Source organism: Cryptotermes secundus, unplaced genomic scaffold, assembly GCF_002891405.2.
Source record: "Cryptotermes secundus unplaced genomic scaffold, Csec_1.0 scaffold5, whole genome shotgun sequence".
NCBI lineage: Eukaryota > Metazoa > Arthropoda > Insecta > Blattodea > Kalotermitidae > Cryptotermes > Cryptotermes secundus.
Genome location: NW_019724742.1, coordinates 5,258,602 through 5,280,984, shown reverse-complemented (window position 1 = coordinate 5,280,984; position 22,383 = coordinate 5,258,602). Strand labels below are relative to the sequence as shown.

The following is a 22,383-nucleotide window of genomic DNA, read 5'->3' as shown; positions in this document are numbered from 1 at the left end:
AAAGAAGCACTCATGTGAAAAACAATGCATTTTCACAGCGCAGTGTCACATGGCTGACTGATGCAATAGGCTTGCCAAAGTGTGACTTGGACTCCCCTGTCATATTTCACCAAGGCAGGTACAACAATAACAGTCTGGGAACTTTGTAACAATGGCCAATGCAAGCCGGACCTTGGCCAGCACCAAGTACAGAAAAACAGTAGAAACTTCCAGCCAGAGTTGAACTGATACCTCCACGCCATGGTGGATTAACTATATAGACTCAACCTCAATTGTAGACAGAACCACCTTCCAGTGTGGTTCAAAAATGGCCTGACATTTCAGAGGAACATATCACCTGCATATTGAGGGATCTATGCTTCTACTTGGAACCTGCTTGCTTGTGTGCTGTTTTTTGCTTCACATAGTCTACGACCCTGAACCAAGGTAGAGGTGACATTCTTCCACAACCTTGGGCCTGTGCCTTTTCCCAGACACAGTATATCAACCAGAGGGCTGTATGTTGCAATATGAGACTTGGACGTCACTAGTTAGCAGTTTATCACTCTGCATGACACCGAGGTAGGAAACAATTTCAGGAACTGATATGCTAACCAAGAACCTTCAATTTTTTCCCTACTGACTAGTACAAAAGCATAGGCACTTGTTAATTATTCAGCACAACCTTGGTAATCTGATATATAAAACTACGGGTTACTGTGAAAAGTCAGAACTGATTATCATTTAACGGAATTTATTATCATTTATTTATTTTACATATGTAAATGTGTACTGTGACTTTTGTCCATTAATTCAGTATTTAGGGGTTCATTTTACTGCATGTTTACAACAAAGGAGTCAATAGCTTTCTGTCTTTGTTTCCAAATGCCTCTTTTAGAACTTATTCTTGCAATCTTTTCAATGTGATGATGTCTTCAGCTTACATGTTGCTTTCTTTGTCCCATTTATAACACATGCTGAAGGCCCTCATGGTATCATAGTGTCGTGTTATGCTGGTAACCTGTGGAGTACGTCTGCTGTTTCCCGCTGTTGTCTTCTAGTACATTGTTAATTATTTCATCTGTCATAATTCAGCACACATACTGGACTATGAATAAAGGAACATATCGTTCTGCTTCTACTTCTCAATATATAGGTGAAATTGAAACCATTCGATTCAGATAGTATTATGGCGTAAACCCCATAAACGCTCTAAACTGTTACTTGTCTCTATTTGCCTACACTAGTCATTGGTCGAAGTTCCCGCCAAGGTTTAAGGTAAGTTGCTGTCACAGAATAAAGGCGCTTTGAGGCTTTGAGTGTCCGATCCAGTCCAATCTGTGAAGATGACGTATAGTCACATTAATTTAGGACAATGTTTCTATCAGAGATGACTGAATTTCGACTGTCAAGTGCAAAGGGGATAAATTCGATTATGTCTTATATATGCGAATTATTCGATTATGACAAACAATCGAATTAATCCATAGTTTATATTCGATTATTCGATTTTGCCCTATGTCCATTTATTTATCGCCACAAATGAAGGTGTGGCTCTAGTTGAAGCTGTGTTGGGAGTGGTTATGTGGTGAGGAACAAGGAGGAAAAAAAGTTTACTTTTGGAATGGTACGTATTATTATTATTATTATTATTATTATTATTATTTGTAAAACCAAATTATTGCATCAGTAGATTTTGATACAGATCTACATAAACAGAGAGAAGTATTGTACATCACTTTCATAAATCACAAAGGTAGATAACACTTAAGTGACAAATTACTACAACCGTCCCTCTTCTTTTTCTCGATGCTCCGGCCGCTCCCTTCCTCCTCGTAGTTGCTACGGCTACTCCTGCTTGCCGCTCCGTCCACCTTTACCCTTCCTCAAACTCTGTTACTTTTAGATACTCTTCCTTGCAATTTGGGTACAGAAGTAACCAAGTTGGATTTAGGATAATGGTAGGCATGGATCTCCTCCTCAGGTCGATAACAGGTCTTTCTTCGAAGGAACTTCAACACGAAGCCTTGGCTTTACAACCTTAGGTTTAATTTACCTATTCTTTGTCACAATCACTAATCTATCATTTCAATTATACATCACTCACTATTTATAGTAGTTACATTGATACTGTCCCGCCTACAAAGGCGATTCTATGAGGAAATAGCCAGTGCCTCCACTCACGAGGAGTGTATCTTATCAAGTGCCTACCACTGGCTTGGCGATGCTAACAGACCTAAGGGCCTTCCCAGCACCACACCCTAGATGACATCATTCCCCACATCAATCCGGGGATCCACCGTCCACTCTCCAGCTACAAAACTTCACATACGAAATAATGCCGTGCTATCGCCACGTAGGCACCTCCCCTCCAGGGCCTCACACATTCAAGTCCACTAGTAATCGGTTACATTACCCTCAAGTAAATAAGCAAGTTATGGTCATAGTTTAATGGTCTTGTAGCCCTTTGAATCTCAGTTTCATGCCAGAAGGAATGAAACCCATGAGACCTGTGAGATTTCTGCAGTGCAGAGAGCTTCGACCAATAAATTTAAATCCGCGAACATGTGGTTTATTACAGCGTTAAGAGTTAAAGATGTCCCATACTGACTGCGCTATCCCAGCTCCTTTTATTACCACTTTAATATGTTAAATTTATGCTTCTTTGGATTGTGCAAGTAACAGTGTTTCTGTAGACTGTTAGTGCCTTATTTATCATCATCTGGATGACAGTAAACTCATAAAAATACAGTTTTAATTTTAAGATGTGAAAATTACAGTTTTTTTGGATACACATTTAAACTTTTCAAGATCTTGTAGTCAGGAGTACTTTATATCATGTATCCTTAGAGTTAGGCGTGGAACTGTAACATCTCACTCAAATTGTATCCCTTTCCCTGTATGCTTGTGAAGGGAAGAGAGTAGGTAAAGATGCCAATACTGCAGATAATTTATTGGCTATGAATAATGAATATAAAGTGCATATATTTGGCGTGTGTCAGGAGCAGAAATGACTTGGGGTCAAGCCGGCAGTTAGCATATGCTTAATGTTATATTTTAGCGTCCTGTTGCACTGATTTATGTCCATGATTTATTCTGACCGTCTTACAGTGCATACATTTATTCACCTTACTCTTCTCTCTTGCACTACATGTTTCAGCACAAAAGTGCCATCTTCAGATGCTTTTCGATGTATGTTGAACTATTTCATTGCATGTCCTGTTGTCTTTATACTAAAATAACTAAAATATATATTCGTCATATATATTGATAAATTTTAAATATTAAAAATATTAAAACTGTTCAGGATTTGTCATCCTTATGTCGTATCTCAATACGCGAGTCACACCTATCTTCTTCTATCGGAGTATTCTTCCTACTTTCTTGTGTGTATTGTGCTTTGTGTTGTGTCTTGCTCCTGTGACTGCATGTGTTATACTGCTTATAAAGCATATGCTTTACTGTCCAGATGTGTTCTTGAGTCCTGCATCTTGCTGGGGAAAGCAGCATGTCACAGTGTGGCAGGTATCCATGTGATATTCATCCAGAGCTTCTGTTGGTTGAGTTACTGTAGATAATGCTTGTTTCTATACAGATGCTAGAACAAAATGGTGTGACTGTGTGAGCTTAATTTACCTGGTGGCTGCAGGATTTTATTGCAGGGAGATTGTAAATACTTAGCATGACAACTGTAATTGAATAATAAAACTATTTGTTTTGCTAGTATGATTTCCTTTGAAGATTCAGTGGGAAACATGGAATGATAAAGAGTGCGGTAGATTTGTTATCTCAAACTGGAGACAATACATTCTGTGATCACAGTGCACAACCTGACCTTTGCAGATTTTAGCAAAAGTTGGTGAGCTTGTAGTCTCTATAGAAAATAGTATTGTCACATGATTTAGTGCTACTATGGATGGGTTTGGATTGATGATTGGATTAAATGGTCTCTTTGATACAGTGTGTGACTTCACTTTACAGTTCACTGTTACACATACTAGTGTCAGCAGTCATATGTAATTGCATTATTCCATGATATTGTTGTAGTCACAATATAGCTAACATTAGTTGAACTACCATACGCTGTAATTTACTTTCTATTAAAATTCATTAAAAATTACAGGTGAAGTGAATGAGTGATATTCAGTACAGTATATAAATTTGGAAAATCAAGATATCTGATGATGGCCAGTTTGGAAAGTAAAAGAGAAAGAATAAAATAGTTGCATTGTTGACAGAACTGTATTATTAGTATTGTGTGTAATAGTTATAGTAATGCAACAGATGCTTAAATACAATATCATTTCACATGATGTATGTGGTGTGCTATACCTTGACTCCTGACTCTAATATCATTTCACATGAAGTATGTGGTGTGACGTACCTTGACTTCCGAGTCTATCATTTCACATGATTTGTGTGGTGTGGTGTGCTGTGCCTTGACTCCTGACTAATATCATTTCACATGATTTGTGTGATGTGCTGTGCCTTGACTCCTGACCCTAACAATGCTTCACTGATTTGAATGTGCTAGGCCTTCACTCCTTGCTTTTACGATACTTCACGTAATGTTAAGTCAAAATAATATTCTGTGACTATATGTATAGGCTGATGAGAAGTAGAACTTTTGCATATATGGAAATGAAAATTGTAGTTTTGTTCACTAATTTGAACCACTCCAGTAAAACAAAATCTTGAGTTCTATATACGTATGTGAGTTTGCTTGTGATTAGAAGGTGACAGAACAGTCACAGTATATAAAATGCAAGATACCTAAACCAATCTGCTGGAGCATGAAAATAAAACAGATGTGTTATGATAAACTACTAGCTTGTGTCTTTAAGTTGATCAGTTGAGAGTTCTTGCGCACTCTTGAAACAAATATTCTGAAGAAATAATATCGGCAAGCATACAGTGTTTTGTTAATTTCACTCTGGGTTAAGTAAAGGGCTTTTTAACTGAAAGTGCATTGAGCTACAAATACCATTTGAAGCTGGCATACCTTAAAATGCATACAGGCCAAACATATAACTACTTTAATGTGTACAGACTTCAATCATCAGGATATTACTAAAAAGTCTGTTTCTAGGGTAATTTTTCTTCAGAAATGCACAAGAAGTTTTGTCATAGGTTGGCTCTCTTTTAATTTTGACTCGTGATGGCACTTTAATATTAATCTAAAAATTGTTGAGCTGTGAATGACATCAATATAAGAAATTTCTTTACCAACTCTTGTGTGTTTAAACCAGATGTATATGGGTCATTCATGCATTGGACATGAAAGACACTCTTTGAAGTATTTGTGTGGACATACGTTGGAGGATAGTTACATAAGGTTTTAAACAAGAAACAGTACCTGTATTTCTTGAAGTGCTGTGGATGTTTTAAAAGGTTCAGGTATCTAGGACAGTTGTAATCATATGAAATTGTTTCCACACAGCTTTGTTTTTTAAAGTTGTAGGAATCAAACCTGGTGCTCCGTGATGGTTGGTGGTATGACATAAAACCATATTTACAGAAAGGTGTAAAGTTCGGTGCGTTTGGTTGAAAACGAAATACTGTGATTTTGAGGATTTTGTTTTAATTTCTTTACACAGGTGACATTTCTGTCTTGGGTAATTTTTGCATTTCCCAAAATTAGTAATTGTGGAGAAATGGAATGTTATGTACTGAATTCCATCTACTTGAAGCTCAGCATTGCTTGTATGGAATGATAATTTATACCAGATTGGAAATATTCTGTGAAATCTTCATTGTCTCCACATGTTCAGAACTGTAAGGTCATCTGTTAACTGTGCAAGCCAAGTAGGTCACATGATATAACTGGGATGTGTGTGCTTTATGAAATACAAAAGAGAACTTTGTGTAAGGGACGTCTGAGATCAGACACCTGTAAGCAAAACAGTTTATTACTCTTGCATTGTTTATGCACTTGTAGAGATCATGTCGTCCAGTAATTTGTTTCTGTTTCAGTCTCACAATGTTAAAGTGTGTGACATTGATGATGATGTCAAAGACGCACTCAAGAAGTTTCGCTTTCGTAAGAATGATACAAACGCAGCACTGATAAGTAAGTGTATACTGTAATAACCTTCCAGTAGATGTAATTTCTTGAATTTTAACTTACAACTGCTAGTGTGTTCTGTTATGAATCCTTTTCAGAGACTTCTGTTTACTGGGTATCAACTCTTGGGGCAACTCCAGTTGCTGGCTTTTGTAAACATCATAATGAACATTTGGTTTCTGTAAAAGCAGGGATTTTTTTTTTTTTTTTGAAAAGGTTAGCAGTTATACTTCTTGAAGAGTTCTGTCTCCTGGGGTGTGACAGTATGTAGTCCAGTAGGAGTTTACTGAGGTTTTGCAAGAAGGTAGTAAATTTCTGAGTGCTTGTTGTCCACATTCCAGAAAGTAGTATTCTTTATGGGCACCGCTGTGAGAACTTCAAATCATCCCCAAAATATTATATTGTAGCACCCTGTTGCACTTTTCACTTAGTGTTTTGAATTCTACAGTCTTATGTGCAACAATTTATTAAAACAAGAAAAGCTAGCCACTTTAAAAGTTTCCATGACATGTTTCGACCAAATTGGTCATCATCAGGTGTTAAAAGTTGTGGGTGAGGAAATTGCTGTCTTTCTGTGTTGATGTTTAGTTGTTGGTATATGGTTCCCCTAGTGTGTGTGTGTGTGTGTGTGTGTGTAACAAGTGTAAATTCTTCGATTATAATTTATGTTTGTGAAGTTTGTATAATTTTACATGTTTGTGTACTTGCATTTCTCCTTGCTGTGTTATGTTTCCCTTCGTATTATGTTCCTTGTCTTGTTTCCAAATGCTTGCTGAGTTGGACTGGTTCTTATTCTTATAATGTTTATTTGTCACTGTCTGGTGTTCAGGGCTTGTATTACCTCAAATATTGGGTCATATATGTCAATGTATGTGTTGTTCATATGTAGTACTTATTTTATATATATATATATATATATATGGTATTTTTCTGGCATATTTAGATGTTTTCCTTTTTTCTCTGTTTTTATAACTTCCATGGTGTCAGTTATGCTTCCATATGCATGTCCTGTATTTAATGTATGATTTGAATATCCTCAGTTGTTATTGTTATTCCTGATAGCCTGTGTGTGTTCTTTATTTCTGGTCTGGAATGTGGCCTGTTTGCAAAGAGGCAGGGAGGAATGTAAGTAAACAAAGAGGTAAAATTATACAAAAAAGCTTCGCAAACATAAATTCTAATAGAATTACACTTGCTACAGACACACATGTGCACTAGGGGAACCACATATCAACAACTAAACGTCAACACAGAAAGACAGCAGTTTTCTCACCCACAACTTTTTATTGCCTGATGATGATGACCAGTTCAGTTGAAACATGTCATGAAAACTTTTAAAATGACTAGCTTTTATTAAGTTTTAATAAATTGTTGCACATAAGACTAGAATTAAAAACACCGTTTTTGTTCCCCATATGTTCTGTGCATGTGTACTATATGTGTGTTTATTCTTCCACTGTTTTGAAGAGTTCTTGCTTTTCGGGTGTAAGACTAGGGAGCAGAGTGCTGCCTGCTTCTGCTAGTTTCTTGGTTGGTTTACTTTTCGACCCTGAAGATGGAGGCAGTATGTTCCTCTCAAGTGTCGGACAGTGTTTGCTGGACTACACAGAATTATGTCCGGGAAAATAGAACTCTTCTTAGTCACTGCTGTGAGAACCTCAAATTCCACCATTTTGTCAAAACTTTTAAACTTTTAGTCGAGTTATAGTTTCATTATTTGTTATCTTATTCAGTGGTCTTAATTCTAGCAAAAATTTTGATTATGTTGATGATTGTCCCTCTGTGGTTTTCTCTTAGTTTCCAAGTTTTATATTCATATAGAAATTACTGTGTAATAATAATTTCATGTTTCATTGAAAGTCATGTATCCGTGTTCCTGCTGATCTCTTGTTGCTTGTATTTTAGTATCTTAGAGCAGTTCACTTTCCACTGCTGACCTGTATAAAAGAGTATTCAGATTATAATTAATTTAAGGCTTGAAGTGAATCATATTTGTTAACATTGTACTGTGCACTGATTTACCTTAAGAGACTTTTCTATTCTGCCTTCTAGTGAAAGTCGATCGAGAGAAGCAGAAGATATGCGTTGATGATCTGATAGAGGTAAGGACTTGCATGTTTATGTGAAGTATTGAAGTGAAATGTTAGAATGATGCCTTGTGCAGATTCCAAATTGAGTATCTGATTTTTAGATTATTCATTGCTTTGAACAGTTTTATGTACTTGAAATGTGTCTTTCAGTGACTGGAGTAGACTGTTCTGTTCTGGTATAGAGGATGTCCTTATGAGCTTAAAAAGAGTCCCTCAAAACTTGAAGTTGTGTTTTACATGAAGCACAAAATGTGAACGTTAGGTCCATAAACGCTACATTATACGTATTTAGCCTATATCTAACTTAGTCTGTGGAGGAGCGTAGTCCTTCTTGAGAAGCTGGCAGTTGCTTTGCTATTAAAAAATTTCTCACCATTTATGGAACCTTAAAGGTAGTTACCATGTTAACAGGGACTTGTCACTGGTCCATATCCTGAGCCAGTTTAATGCAGTCATTATCTCCTGCTAAAGTTTTTCAAGAATCATTTCAATATTGTTCTCCCTTCTATGTCTAGGTCTTCCAAGAGATACTTTCATTTTGGGTTAACATATTAAATGTGAAGATGCTCCTGTATTTTGGATCTATTTATTTCATACTTATGGAACGAGTCTGCATACCCGAACTTATTTGGAGGGCGGGATTTGGAAACCGAAATACCACAAAACCCTTATTCATTTCTTTTGGGACCAGTGAATAGACTGAGGAAAACATTAAATGTAGATAATTTAACTAAGGAGATTTTTAATTTGGGATGATTGAAATTAAACACAGAATGGTGTACAACATTAACTGGTGGGTTCCAATATTGACAACATGATTGTCAAGGTTGTTGCTACGACCTGAATATGAGGGTTCACAAAAATTAAAATGAAGTTGTTAGGGACCTTCAGTACTGTCCAGAGAGTCTGGTTTGTATTTATTGAGTTTACTGTAAAACATAAAATCCGTGCTTTTATACTGTGCAAGTAATCCTGAGCTTGTGCCATTTCATCTTACAAAAATGTTTACCTGAATGGAATTTAAAATGATTTTTTTTTTTTGTTTAGAAACAATGAAAAGTGTTAAAATTATTTGTCAGAAGTGGAAAGAAATAAGTATTTGTAAGTGGCTGAAATGAATGATATTGTCATATGTTAGAGTGACTCTTGATGGGGTTTTGGATTGGATATTGGATTTATTGACCAGTTAATACGTTCACAACTCATGACTACATTTTACAGATCTCTGACACATACAGGCTAGTGTCCTCAGTCTGTTAACAATCTCCACAGGTCGTTTCCTGGAAATGGATTTTAACACTGACTATAACAATCTCACAGAATTACACACACCCAATATCACTGTAACTACAGCATACATAAAGTCATCTCTTCATAACCTGAAATTTAGCTGAGCACTGCTTGCAACTGACTTGTCTCAGTTATAACATCTCAGCTTAGACTGTACAGAAAACACCGTTCCTCTGTTGTTCAGTTGTTTCCATGGGAGCATGTTTGTTTGAGAAACTGTTACTCAGCAATTGCTGTTGTGTATATTTGCTTATTAAGAATCTGTTGCCTAGCAGCGAATGTTGTTTTGTTGTATGTTTCAAGGCCTACATGCTACAGTATTAAAGGTAACTGAATTACATATTTTCCAATTAAGAATGAAAGACAGTGAAAGCAAAGGAGTAACAGAAATTAACAAAATTCTGAGTTATGGAATCTCAAGTTAAGCAACCACTCTTGGGGACACAACTGTTGGGTGTAATTGTATGTGTGTTTCCACTTTATAAAGTTGTATGTTATTTTCAATGTGAAAAGGCAGTGAGAGAATAATGAAGACTACAGAGGATTTACATCATACACACATTTAACATACGAGGGGCGTTCAAGTTCTAAGGTCTCTGATTTTTTTTTTCTCAGGACTGGGAGCAGATAGATACATGCGGTTTAGTTTAAAATACATGTGCGCTCTTTGTGAATGTGTGACAGAGATGGCGGCACTGTACGGCACACAGATTTCTAGTGGTGTGGGAGAGAGTGAGGAGTGTTTTTGATACATAAAATGGCGACGTTTTCGTTACAAGAACAGCGAGTAATCATTCGTTTTCTCCACTTGCGTGGCGCGACACCCATTGAAATTCATCGCCAGTTGAGTGAGACATGTGGTGATGGTGTCATGAATGTGAAAAATGTACGTTCGTGGGTGCGACAGTTCAAAGAAGGCCGAATGTCGTGTGACAACGAACCAAAACAATCTCGGCCCCGCACCAGCCGGTCTGACAAAATGGTCGAGCAAGAAAGTTGTTTTGGAGGATCGCCGATTGAGTGTGGAAAACATCGCCTCCAAAGTTGGCATGTCTGTGGGATCTGTGCACACAATCCTACATGAAGACCTGCGAATGCGGAAAGTGTCCTCCAGGTGGGTGCCACGAATGCTGGCGGACGATCACAAGGCTGCGCGCATGGCAATTTGCCAGGCGATGTTGACACGTGATGAAGGCATGAATGGGACTTTCTTTTCATCAATTGTGACAATGGATGAGACACTCTCCATGGTCACACATTCACCAGTCGTGCCGCTATTGCATCAGTGATTTTCCAGTGGTCAAAAGAGACTCCTACAGATGCGTCGCTGCGGCCATGGAATCATGGCGTCGATGTTGTGAAAAATGTGTACGGCTGCAGGGAGATTACGTTGAAAAGTGACAGAAGTTTCAAATTTTTTGTATGATTATTGTGTGAGAAAAAAAAATTGGAGACCTTAGAACTTGAACGCACAATGTACATGATTTCAACTGTATGCACTCACCCCCCCCAAAAAAAACAAATAATGTGGGATGTTTGCACGTGCTGCATCACTTGGCCTAAGCACAGAGCGAGTGTAAACTCTGACATGGCCTCAGTTCCCATGTGTCTGTTACAGTGTGTACATCTTGCCTTGCTGAGTGTGATTTTAGAGTGTTTAAACATAGGTATTTTTCATACTGTATGGCTCCTGTCTGTCTGTCTCTGTTTTTTACCCAATTACAAATAAACTTACTATGTATTTTACTTGTATATATATTTTTAATATAAATATTATATACATACATGTTGTCATGATTTAGCAGTTGCCCCACAACTAACCCATTGAGTTAGAATCAGAGTCAGTTACTTTATGACTCTGGCTAACAACCAGAGATTTTTTTTGCAAGTGAACCCTTGCTGTCATAGTCCTCATATGACATCTCTGGTGAGATGATGGGTTTGTCTCTTATGAAAAGGCTTCGGTCCTCTCTAACCCATTGCTCCGTCTGTCCTGCTTAGAACATGTGGGCATGGACTGCACAGAAAACACCATTCCTCTGTTGCTGTATGCATTGTTGCATTTTCATCTGTTGGGATACCCATCTGATCGCTACTCAGCCATTGCTTAGCAGTGGCCGTTGTATAAGTGCTTATCTTGTTGTCATTTCCTAGTAACAGGTCTACATGCCACAATATTATAGGGTATATACAAAAGCATGTACTTTGTGGCTCATTTAAAAAATTTTCAAGGGTAATTGTGACTATGCAATTTTGAGTTTACGTGCTTCCTTTAGAATGTATCCCGCCCATAAGGTGCAACTTCACTATTCTGTCTCTTGGAATTTATTGGCCGTAAGCCTGGTAGAAGTTTACCGAAGTATTGGATGAATATAATGATTCCATCTTCAGGATTGAAGAATAAGTGAAGCAAGCAGACCACTTACACCTCCCATTGTTCACTGGTTCCCTTCCCATCTTTCTCTTGAGACAGAAACTGCTTTTAGTCTCTGATTTCCTGGTGCCCACTGGTTCATTCAAGGCTCTTACTCCAGGCTGTACCTGAACTGCCCATTTCCTTGCTCGCTTACTTTTTAACATGGAAGACTGTGGCAGTACATTCACTGTCATGTTGTAGGAGATAGTTCTCTGTGTGAGTACCTCAGATCTCACCAGAGGTGGATGGTTTTGTTGTACTGAAGAGCAATTTTAATGGGGATCACCTAGTGCAGAAGAAGTATTTTCATTACAAAGAATAGTAACTCTTCGAGAAATAATTGTGACTGTGGATGCAACATATAATTTCAGGATGTCAGTGTGGATGATGTACTGAAGAGCAATTTTAATGGGGATCACCTAGTGCAGAAGAAGTATTTTCATTACAAAGAATAGTAACTCTTCGAGAAATAATTGTGACTGTGGATGCGACATATAATTTCAGGATGTCAGTGTGGATGACCTAAGGGAAATACTTCCAGGGCATCAGCCTCGATTTGTTGTGTACAGTTACTGCATGGAGCATTCCGATGGCCGTGTTTCATACCCCATGTGCTTCATTTACATCACACCTCGAGGTAGGACATTGTTGTCGTCAGTGTCTGTTGTTTTGATATTCAGGTTCAGAGTGAAGTAAGCTACACAAACAGTATTTATGAAAAAGAAAAAATCATTGCAAACATTGCAAGAAATTTACATTTATCGTTTGGGCATCTCGTTCATGTACCATAATTTTCCTGATTTGTGTTTATTTACAAATATCATCTCCATAAATTGCTGAGCTTTGATCAGAATTATGTCGGCCATATGCAGAATGTCACTATTTTGTGTTTGAGAATCTGTATGGAGGGTCTCCATTTTTGGAAGTGGAATGTTCAGATTCACCAGGCACTGACCTAAGAAGTGAACTTTTGAATACTGAATTAAAGTCCATTCGACCCTTTAGGCGGTAGCAAGACTGACCTACAGACATGCAGACAGACAGATGGCATATCAGAAACCACTACTTTATAATCAGTCCAAAGTATGAGTTGCTAATGAAGGTTATCACTGCCAGCATTTTCTTTAACAGAATGGCTATATGACTAAAGGGGAATGCAAAGAAGTAAGCTAGAAAGAAAGCAAAACAGCTTGAGGGAAATGTGGAGGGATCTCTTGCTGTGGTCTTAGTATCTTGACCTCATCACTTTTGTCTTTCAAGAATAAAGGATGTCCTTACGAAAGAACACACGTTACTTTAGTGGCTTTTGTTGACATCCCTGAGGTCTGTTTGGCAAGTCAGTTGGTGCATGTAACAGTCAAAGCTCACTAATTTATGTTGCAGATTGCTCTAGGTAAAGTGAAGTGTTACCAAAAGATAATGCATTGAAAATATAATATAATGCAAATAAGTGGATCTTGGAGGATATATTTGCTGTTATATTGTTAGCCCTTCGGATGTTGTCTGCCATCTGAATTAGTTGAGGGTGCTGACTTTAAAACAGCCACATTCAAAGAGACTGACTCATTGTTAATCAATTAGCATATAATTTCTGTCAGTAGACCATCAGATTTTACGTACTGCTGTTTAGAGGAAAGAAGAGATGTTCACATGAAATATTTCTCTTTGTGTTTGAAGGTCGCATAAGGAAAGTACTGTAGGTTGCTCTGTGCAACTGCATGAACCCTCACTCAGCCTTGGTATTTCTAGCAGAATGTTCTTTGGCAGGGCTTCAGCAACAAAAGGTTTAATTTAGTGCCTATTTTCCTTGTTGGGTTGTCTCCATTTTTTGTCCTTTTTCATTTACTATGTTGATCTTCTAAGTAAATATTCTTGCATGCTGGGTCACCACTCTGTCATGTGACTCCCATCCACCTGACTAGCTTGGAGGTCTTGCTAATTGGGATATCTTTCACTTTGGACAGTCCTGTATCCTGTCTGGATATGTTGGGTTCAGATCCTGGCCCAGAGACAGGTTATCCTGATTGAAAATTGTTTTCTCAGTTCCTCCAGGAGAGTGCGGGACAGTACCTAAAATTATGCCACAACCACTTCATTTAACACCCTTTTCAGTTAATTATTCACCCATTACCTTACAATTTTATCCTTATGTAATTAAGTTACTAACAGCTGCATTAAGTAAATAAATTCTCTTGGGCAAGTTTTCTTGACTGTGACAATGCAAATGTTTGTCTCCTGCCTGCCCAAAAATAGCGGAGGCATGTCTGTAATGGTGATACTTATGTGCCATAACACGTTGCTGTTTTAGGACTCATGTACTTTTTAGTTACTAATTCTCTGCCACCCCTGTCCGCCCACCCTGTGATATTACTTCTGCTTCAGTGTTGGACTGTGTATTAGGCTTCCCTTGTTTAGGTTTACCACTCATTTGTGGAGCCTGTTACCTGTCAATAGCTGGGATCCTAGTGCAGTGCCTCTACATAGCAATTTCTTTTGTTCCATTGTGTACCTTACCAGACAGTCAGATGGAGCTTCAGATAATGTATGCTGGGACAAAACTGGCACTGCAGAAGGAAGCAGATCTGACACGGGTCTATGAAGTTCGAGAACTGGATGAACTGACAGAAGAGTGGCTGCGGGAGAAACTTTGCAAATGAGCTTGCTTCAGCTGAGTGAGTCTTGCTTGCAACGAGTAGCTTGAAGCCAGTGCTGTTGAAAGTATGAAAGGGCATTTGATAATATGTAAAATCTCCCACAGCTTGCCTCAGTTATACATTGTCTAAGTTTTATATTGAAAACACAATATTTGAGATGGTGGCTGAGCTCTCTGCTTACAGCAGACATAGGTGCCAAATATGAGAGGCTCCTTTGCATAAGCTAGTGTGAATTGCTGGACATTGTGTTCTTAATATAAAACCTGGATGATTGAAAATACCTGGGGTATAAATCTGTGATGTACGTACCTTCATCAAAAAGATTCAGAACTCATCCTTGATTTAAATTTTTATACATATTTCAGTGATTTGAAACTTCTTGAAATAAACTTATAACCATCAACTGTGGGACAGGAGAAGAGTTCAATACCCATCTAGGCACAGCTTTTATTGTGCACTATTTTCATACACAGATGTACAAGGTAGAATACAAAGAATAGTAGATAGTAGATATATGTGAACAGAAAATATCATACATACTGGATATTTGCTGGATGATGTGGATGTTAAATATGCTGAGAATATTATATATGCATGTTGCAGCAACATCAGAAATGCTCATTTGAGTTGTAGATGGCAGTGCGGTTCAGTGTTAGCTGTAATGATTGTAAATGACACTTGGCCAGGTATGGTTTTTGCAACTGGAGGAGAGTTTGATCAGTGCACAGTCACAAACAGAAGTTCCCACTGATGATTACTGGCGTGTGACTGTATAGTTTGTTATGTATCTACTAGAAGACAATGGTGTCACATGCCAGAAGACAGCATTCTTCATAATCATTGCTGGGAGATCATTAGATCTCACAAACCCGGGTGCTGTATTGTTTTCATAGTTCTTCTATGGCAAAAAATCATATTAATGGGATGGTTGCCTGGTGTTGAGCACTGTGCAAGTGCCGTCTTGTTACTTGTTCTTATCAATGGATGTGCAGTTCAACACGGACAGTCTGGTAATTTAAATGTGACACTTCCCTGTTCCACATCCTGTTCTGTTGAATCCATTTTGTCATGCAATGACTTGTGTGTAGGTTGAATGAAAATTAATGCTTCAATCTCGATTACTTTTGTTGTAATAAGGATACTCCAATTCTTGAAACAAGCTTTTTTATTGCCTCTCTTTACTTCTCCACATAATCACCACCATTCTCCACACACTTGCCAACACCGGGCAAGTTTCTCAAAGCCGGCATGAAAGAACTCCACACTTTTTTTCTTCATCCAGACACTGGCAGTCCTTTCAACCTCTTCATTTGAGTCATATGCTCTTCTTTCATTTATGGAAGTCACATGCTGTCACTGTATGGTGGGCATGGCAAGTTTGTGAGATCCAACTTCTCTTTTGCTTCTGTGGTGGTTCGTGAGATATGAGGCCTAGCACTGTGATGTTGCAGCAGAATGTTCTTGTGCTTCTGAACTCTTCTTAATCATTCTTTCAAAGTTCTGAGTGTTGCAGTGTAGTGCTTTGAGTTGATAGGGGTCCCAGGTTCAAGGAAATCCATGTGACTAACATCATCTGCATCCCAAAAAACTGAAGCCATGAGTTTTCCTGCTGAAGTTATTTTTTCAGGTGAACCTTTGTGATGATATTCCAGACTGATGCTTTGTTTCAGGTTCATAATGATGCACCTTGTTTCATTGGCTGTCATAATGTGAAGAAATTCCTCATCTTCGTTCCCATAGTGTCATAAAAGTTTCTGGCAAATTTTAGCTCTCGGAGCTTTCATCTCTGCTGTCAGCATGCAAGCAAACCATCATGCACAAACCTTCTGATATTGAAGAACATCTATAATGTGACCCACACATTCCTGTAAAATGGCAAGCTTGACAGCAGTTTCCCTTTGAGTGATCCGTTGATTTTCCTTAATCAATTCATCGACCTTTTCTTGTGAAACTCATTGGCTGCTGTCACAGGTTGTCTGCTTCATTGTTTAACACACAAATCAGCTCTTCCTGGTTCACCATCTTTACGTTTCTTGCCCCAGCAATGCACAATGCTCACATCAACACAGTCATCACCATTAATCTGCATTCAGCAGTTGAATTTCAGTTGGAGAGACTCCATCAGCAGTGAAAAATTCAATCATGGCATGTTGCTTAAAGCGCACCGACGAGTGCTCAAGGCAGGCTCCCATTTCATGGAAAATAGCAACACAACCTTTTAACCAAGTGACTTGCTGCTAGCCAAGTTGCGTTGCAGCGTGTACGATGTCAGTGCTGCCAACTGTTGGCAAGTTATGAAGTTTGAGGCATTATTTATCATTAAACCCTTGTATAATGAAATCTTCTTGGGCTACCAGCCATGTCATTTTAAGAAGGACCAACAGTTCAAGGACAATGTCCCCATCATCAGGGTCTGATGTGACATTGCACCCAAACCATCCCATCTATCTGCTGCCCTGCAGTCCGTGATTGAAACCGTGAGCCTGTGAGGGGCTTCGTGCTGCAGTCAGAAATGTGCTTGTTTGATGATGTCTCCAGATTGCTGTATCTCTGTACTGCTTGATCATATTAATCATCAGCTACCAGGACTGGCTGGGATTGAACCGCATGTCCCTGTTGAAGTGTCTGGGGTGAAGCCTGATCTCAATTGTCTCCTTTATCTAGCAGTGTATTTAAAAGTCAGTATGAGGATTGGAAATGAATGCTATGTTCACAGAAATAGTCCTGTCTCTTTGGGCATATGCACCAATATTTTGCCACAGATGGGGGTTGCATGGAACGTATTACACTTGCAGATCTTTGATGGATATAATGTTTATAAAAGTTACATTGATAATCCTTTCAGGACTAACCCTGAATGTGTATTTCCAGTTATTTTTTATCTTCACACCAATCTTGAATAAAATCATGTTAATGTATTTTTTTTTAATGTTTGGGCTTCAGTTCAATCCAGAGTATGTAAATTCTAGAGGCAGGAGACATTCTGTCAGACACAATTGAGAGAAAGCGATATCTACATCTCCCCAACTAAGACACATTTCAGTGAAATTTGGTAGAGATAATCTGCAACAGCAGTTATCCTGAAAATATTATTTCTTCTACTTTATATAAATTTACTTTAGTACAAATAATCACACTAAATTCTGAATACCACTGTGAAACAAAATATGATACTTTTCAAAATTTATTAATCTCTTTAAACATATCTGAATAAAATGAATATCACATTCCTCCTAAACAATATAATATATTGAAATAAATCTTTACTGAATGGGTTGGTATAGAGTTAACACTTTAGACTTGTGTAAGGAAGGTGTTTGTTTTGAATCTTCACAGGGTCACTTGGATAATGCCTTGTTTAGGCCATGACCATTTCCAAATTGTTTCCAATTCATCAGTCATTCTACCATGACATGATACAGTTGTGATACCAGAAGTACTGTTAAGTAACCCACAAAAGAATACTGAAACTAGTGTTGTATAGATGATGCTTATAATTGTTCACAACTAAGTTATGTTTACTGCGGAAACAAAAACAAAGTATGTCTTTCCACTCCTGTCCAGTGTCAATCAGTTTGTCCTGTTCTGTGAAGGACAAAGGTTTCTAAATGCTAGGTAATGCTTTAAGAGCACCAGTGGATGAATCAGCCACTCTTGACAACAGTTGCAGAAAGCTTGTGTTCAGTCAGTAAAATCTGGCATACACATATGGTCTCAATGCTGTGAAATCTTTATGAGTATCAATGAGAAGTAACAAATATTGATGTATTGTTTTATTACAAAAAGTGATACAGTAAAATTAAATGTTACACGTTTGAAACAAAAGCTTAACATCTTTGTACCCCAGTTATATGTGTTTGGGGGTTTGTGAATGCTTCACCCTCAAAAATTGGTCACCCTAATATAGGATGATTCATTTTACAGTCAAATAAAAATATATTTGCTTTCTTCATTGGAACTCCAAACAAGAGCATGCAAACTAAATAACCAACAATCTAATAAAACATTAATAATTGTAAGTACCATACTAGGATTTCCTGGGATCTGTAAGGGAAATATATGACACTGAATTAAATGATTTGTGCATTTAAAAGCTTGCACATTTGTAATTTAATTTTCACACACTTCAGTAACCTGTAACACCACTGAAAGAATCCCCAGGATCAATTCCCTCCAGATCTCCCTAGAGTAGTTATGTTACCCCTTCAACATACTTTGCTACATTCCCTTCACATGACAGCTGGTAGTGGTAAACTTTGCTGGTAACAAGTGCCTTGAGCTGGAGAGGGGGAAACCACAAGTGCCATCATGCGCACCATCCATACAACTTCTTTCCTTGGCCTCAGTATAGTGTAATTCATCAGTGAAATGGGTAAGTAGTACCTTCAGTGTATGTATCTTTTGAACAGTGTAAGCTGGACAGAGCCATCTATACTTCTGTGCGTAAGTTGGCATTTGCAATACTGAGGTAACATAGAATGTGGCTTCTCCATGTGCCCCATAGGAGTGATGAACCAACAAACTGAGGCTGCTAAAACGGAATTTGGGGCAGATGGGAATTTGTGGTCCTTGATGCAAGCAGCATTCAGTGGTTACAGCTGTACATGTAGTACTTCAATAAATGAGAGATACAGCTGCTTCTTAAAGAATATTTACAGCCAACACAGAACATTCAAGCTTTTTACTTTTAGGATGCTTGCACTCAATTGAAAACTTGTTTAGATGATAGAACTTAACACAAAAAAAGAGAAGTTAGATGAAAACAGACAAATGTGGAAGGGTTCTATTCTATGCTTGGAGTTAGATGCAAGAAAATGTAGAAATACATTCCATATAATCAACTTACTTGGACTATTTTCAGAATCTATGGGTATTAGTAAATGACAGCTTTAATAGGAAATTGACAAAATCATTTACAGATATCCTTGGAACAAGAAAATTGTAAAAAACAAAATTTCCAGGACAGGATGGAATAAACTTGGAATTATTCAGGTATACAGGAAAACTGTTTCCTAAATCTCTTTAACTTCCTTTATATAAATTGTCAAGGGAACTCTCCCTCATAACATTCCACAAGTGGCTGGTCGCCTGAGAAGATTTTATCAGTTACGGCAATGTATAAGAAAGGAGGCCTAAATAAATGTGTCAGCTATGCAGGAAACAGTCCTACTGAGTTTAAGGTAAAAATGTACCCAAACATACAAAAAGAACAAACTTTCCAGTTATTGTAAAGATAAATTAGATGAGGAAGAAAATGGATTCAGAACAGGACGTTTCAGGTACTTATCTTTTCTTTCTCAAAATTATTTTTTAATGGAGGAGCACACAGAATTTAATGCTGAAACACATCATCCATATGAAGAAGAGGATGGGTCGTCTGCATTGTAATGTTTTGTAGTTCAAGTAAATACTGAATATCCCATTGGCAGCATCACAACAGAAATTCTCACAAGTATCTCTCAAAGCATGGTGGTCGAGAGGATTTAATGCATGTATTCAGAACAGTGGAGGATACTTCCAGCACAGCTTGTGATTACTGATATGGAAGACAGTAGTCTCCTACTTGAACACAGATGCAAGAGGTTCACTCTGAAGAGACTGTCAAGTTTGACTGTGTTGCATGTCAGTGCAGAGACGACATATGATGCCATTATGATAGCTAACAGGCGTGACACATTTATTTGTCATGCTATATATGTTGGCTGTGCCTGCTGTTCATTATTTCTACAACTCACAGATGGAAGTTCAATGCAGAGTCTTACTATCTGTTGTTGCATCTACAGTTGCACATCATTCATTGTCTCTAACATGTACAAACACTTAGGTACCCATTGGCAAATTAGCTAATACAGCAAATTATGTACACAGATGCAATTCACAGCAGGGTAGAAGGGAAATGGTACTGCTTTGGCCATGTACGAAGGGGGACCCAAAAATAACCGGAACTGACCTGTTGCGCGCGCATGCTTTGTAGTTACGAGTTGTGCTGCTAGGTGGTGTTAGCTGGGGGTCTCCCGCAACCGTTAGTGAGCTGGCGTCAGTCTGAGTTAAGTGGTTTGTCTGTGGTGCTCTGTTGTGTGTGTTCCTGTTTCAACCCTTTGGCGATTAGTGAGATGGCCGACCAGAAGCAACGAAGAGTGTGCGTGAAATTGATGAAGATCGTCGAAAGACCATTGACCAACTTTCTGAGGAAACGAACATCTCATGGAGGACGGTCCAGCAAATTTTAACTGAAGGTTTGCACATGAGACGGGTCTCTGCAAAATTTGTTCCTCGCTTGCTCGGAGATGACGAAAGAGAAAACTGCGTGAATGTTTGCCGCGTCTTGAAGAGTGAAGTGCAGAACGATCCAGAATTTCACGCACCCTCTTTGTTCCTTCTGGTCGGCCATCTCACTAATCGCCAAAGGGTTGAAACAGGAACGCACACAACAGAGCACCACAGACAAACCACTTAACTCAGAGTGACGCCAGCTCACTAACAGTCACGGGAGACCCCCAGCTAACACCACCTAGCAGCACAACTCGTAACTACAAAGCATGCGCGCGCAACAGGTCGGTTCCGGTTATTTTTGGGTCCCCCCTCGTATTCATGTACAGATTAATGACTGGATTGAGGCTTTTCTTAAACTATTCAAGAACTGCCTACATCATGACTACTGTATGGAAATGTCCTGCCGAATCGATCATGGCAATCAAAGGTATCGCTCGGGGTATGGATAAAGACTGCAAGGGGAGGCACTTCATCTGAGTCAGCTATCAACAGGTTCACAAAGCGCTGCCTCTTGAACGGCACGGAAGGCATCCTGTGGGAGGAGGGTGACGGACACAGGTTAACTCTTTGAGTAATGAATAAGGAAGTGTTGATAACTGCAGGACATGGAGTGATTTTGTGGAATAAGATCTTTTATCTCTTAATGTTCTTTTAATCGAGTTTGTTTAGTATTACTTATCTCTTTGTGCCTTATTACATATAAAATGTGTTACTGTTAACACAATAGCATTCAGACGCATTGTTTATTAAAAGTACAGAATATGACCCTTGGTGAGATAAAATCCTTGTAAGTTGTAATATACGTATAAATATGTTAAGATTTGAAATTTTCAGATTTTAAAAGAGGGACATCCTGTATTTGAGTAATATGGTGTTTCATTATGTAATTTACACTCCAGTCATATAACTATTGCTATGAGACCATCTGATTAAACAGAAGAAAGTGTTCCAAACAGTGATGAATCCTATAGGTTTAATCTAGTTACGTTTTTTTTTGACAGATTTGTCTCCCTTAGGTACCATGTCATACATAATTTTGCGAGAAATATCAGTGGTAAAGACAAAATGGAAGCTGCTGAAAGTACAGTTTTTTTATTGCTAGTGGGGTGGGACTAAGTCCCTTGTACTGCAGCCACTTCTGACCTATTGTACCAGCCCCAGATGATAGGTGAGGGTGATTGTGGAGGAATTGGTGGAATGAAGATTGGCAGGGAAACCAAAGTACTGGGAGAAAACCTGCCCCAGCGCCACTTTGTCCACCACAAATCCCACTTGACCAGAGCCAGGATCAAACCCGGGCCGCCACGGTGGGAAGCCAGCGAGTAACCGCTTGAGCTATGGTGCAGCCTTGAAAGTACAGTTACTGACACAAGAAAATGTAATGTTCTGGTAGAGGAAAATAGGAATAGGAGATGCTGGAATATGGAAGTTAAACTTAGTGAACAGAATAAGTGGAAAATTATGGCATCCCATAAAACATGCTGAAATACTAAGACTGGTACTGAGGGTAATGTTGAGAAATGTCAGGCTTCTGTGATCTCTACATTACACAACTTACTCACTGTTCATTTGGTGGGAAGGTTCACTAGGGACCCTCCCTTTACAACAATCACACAG

At 38.5% G+C, this 22,383-nt stretch overlaps 1 protein-coding gene across 1 annotated transcript; it reads left to right on the top strand.

Annotated features, from left to right (window-relative positions):
• The first annotated feature begins 1,385 nt into the window (after positions 1 to 1,385).
• On the top strand, positions 1,386 to 18,591 carry LOC111862685 (glia maturation factor beta). The gene is made up of 5 exons (XM_023848264.2): positions 1,386 to 1,606; positions 5,953 to 6,049; positions 8,096 to 8,145; positions 12,344 to 12,476; positions 14,357 to 18,591. Exons 1-5 carry the CDS (start codon positions 1,604 to 1,606, stop codon positions 14,494 to 14,496), a joined length of 423 nt encoding a protein of 140 aa, XP_023704032.1. The 5' UTR covers positions 1,386 to 1,603; the 3' UTR covers positions 14,497 to 18,591.
• The last annotated feature ends 3,792 nt before the right edge of the window (positions 18,592 to 22,383 follow it).

Excerpts from the sequence above, each read along its gene's own strand:
- LOC111862685 (XM_023848264.2), top strand. Across the intron at positions 6,050-8,095 it reads TACAAACGCAGCACTGATAA|TGAAAGTCGATCGAGAGAAG; the intron begins GTAAGTGTATAC and ends TCTGCCTTCTAG. Across the intron at positions 12,477-14,356 it reads CATTTACATCACACCTCGAG|ACAGTCAGATGGAGCTTCAG; the intron begins GTAGGACATTGT and ends GTACCTTACCAG.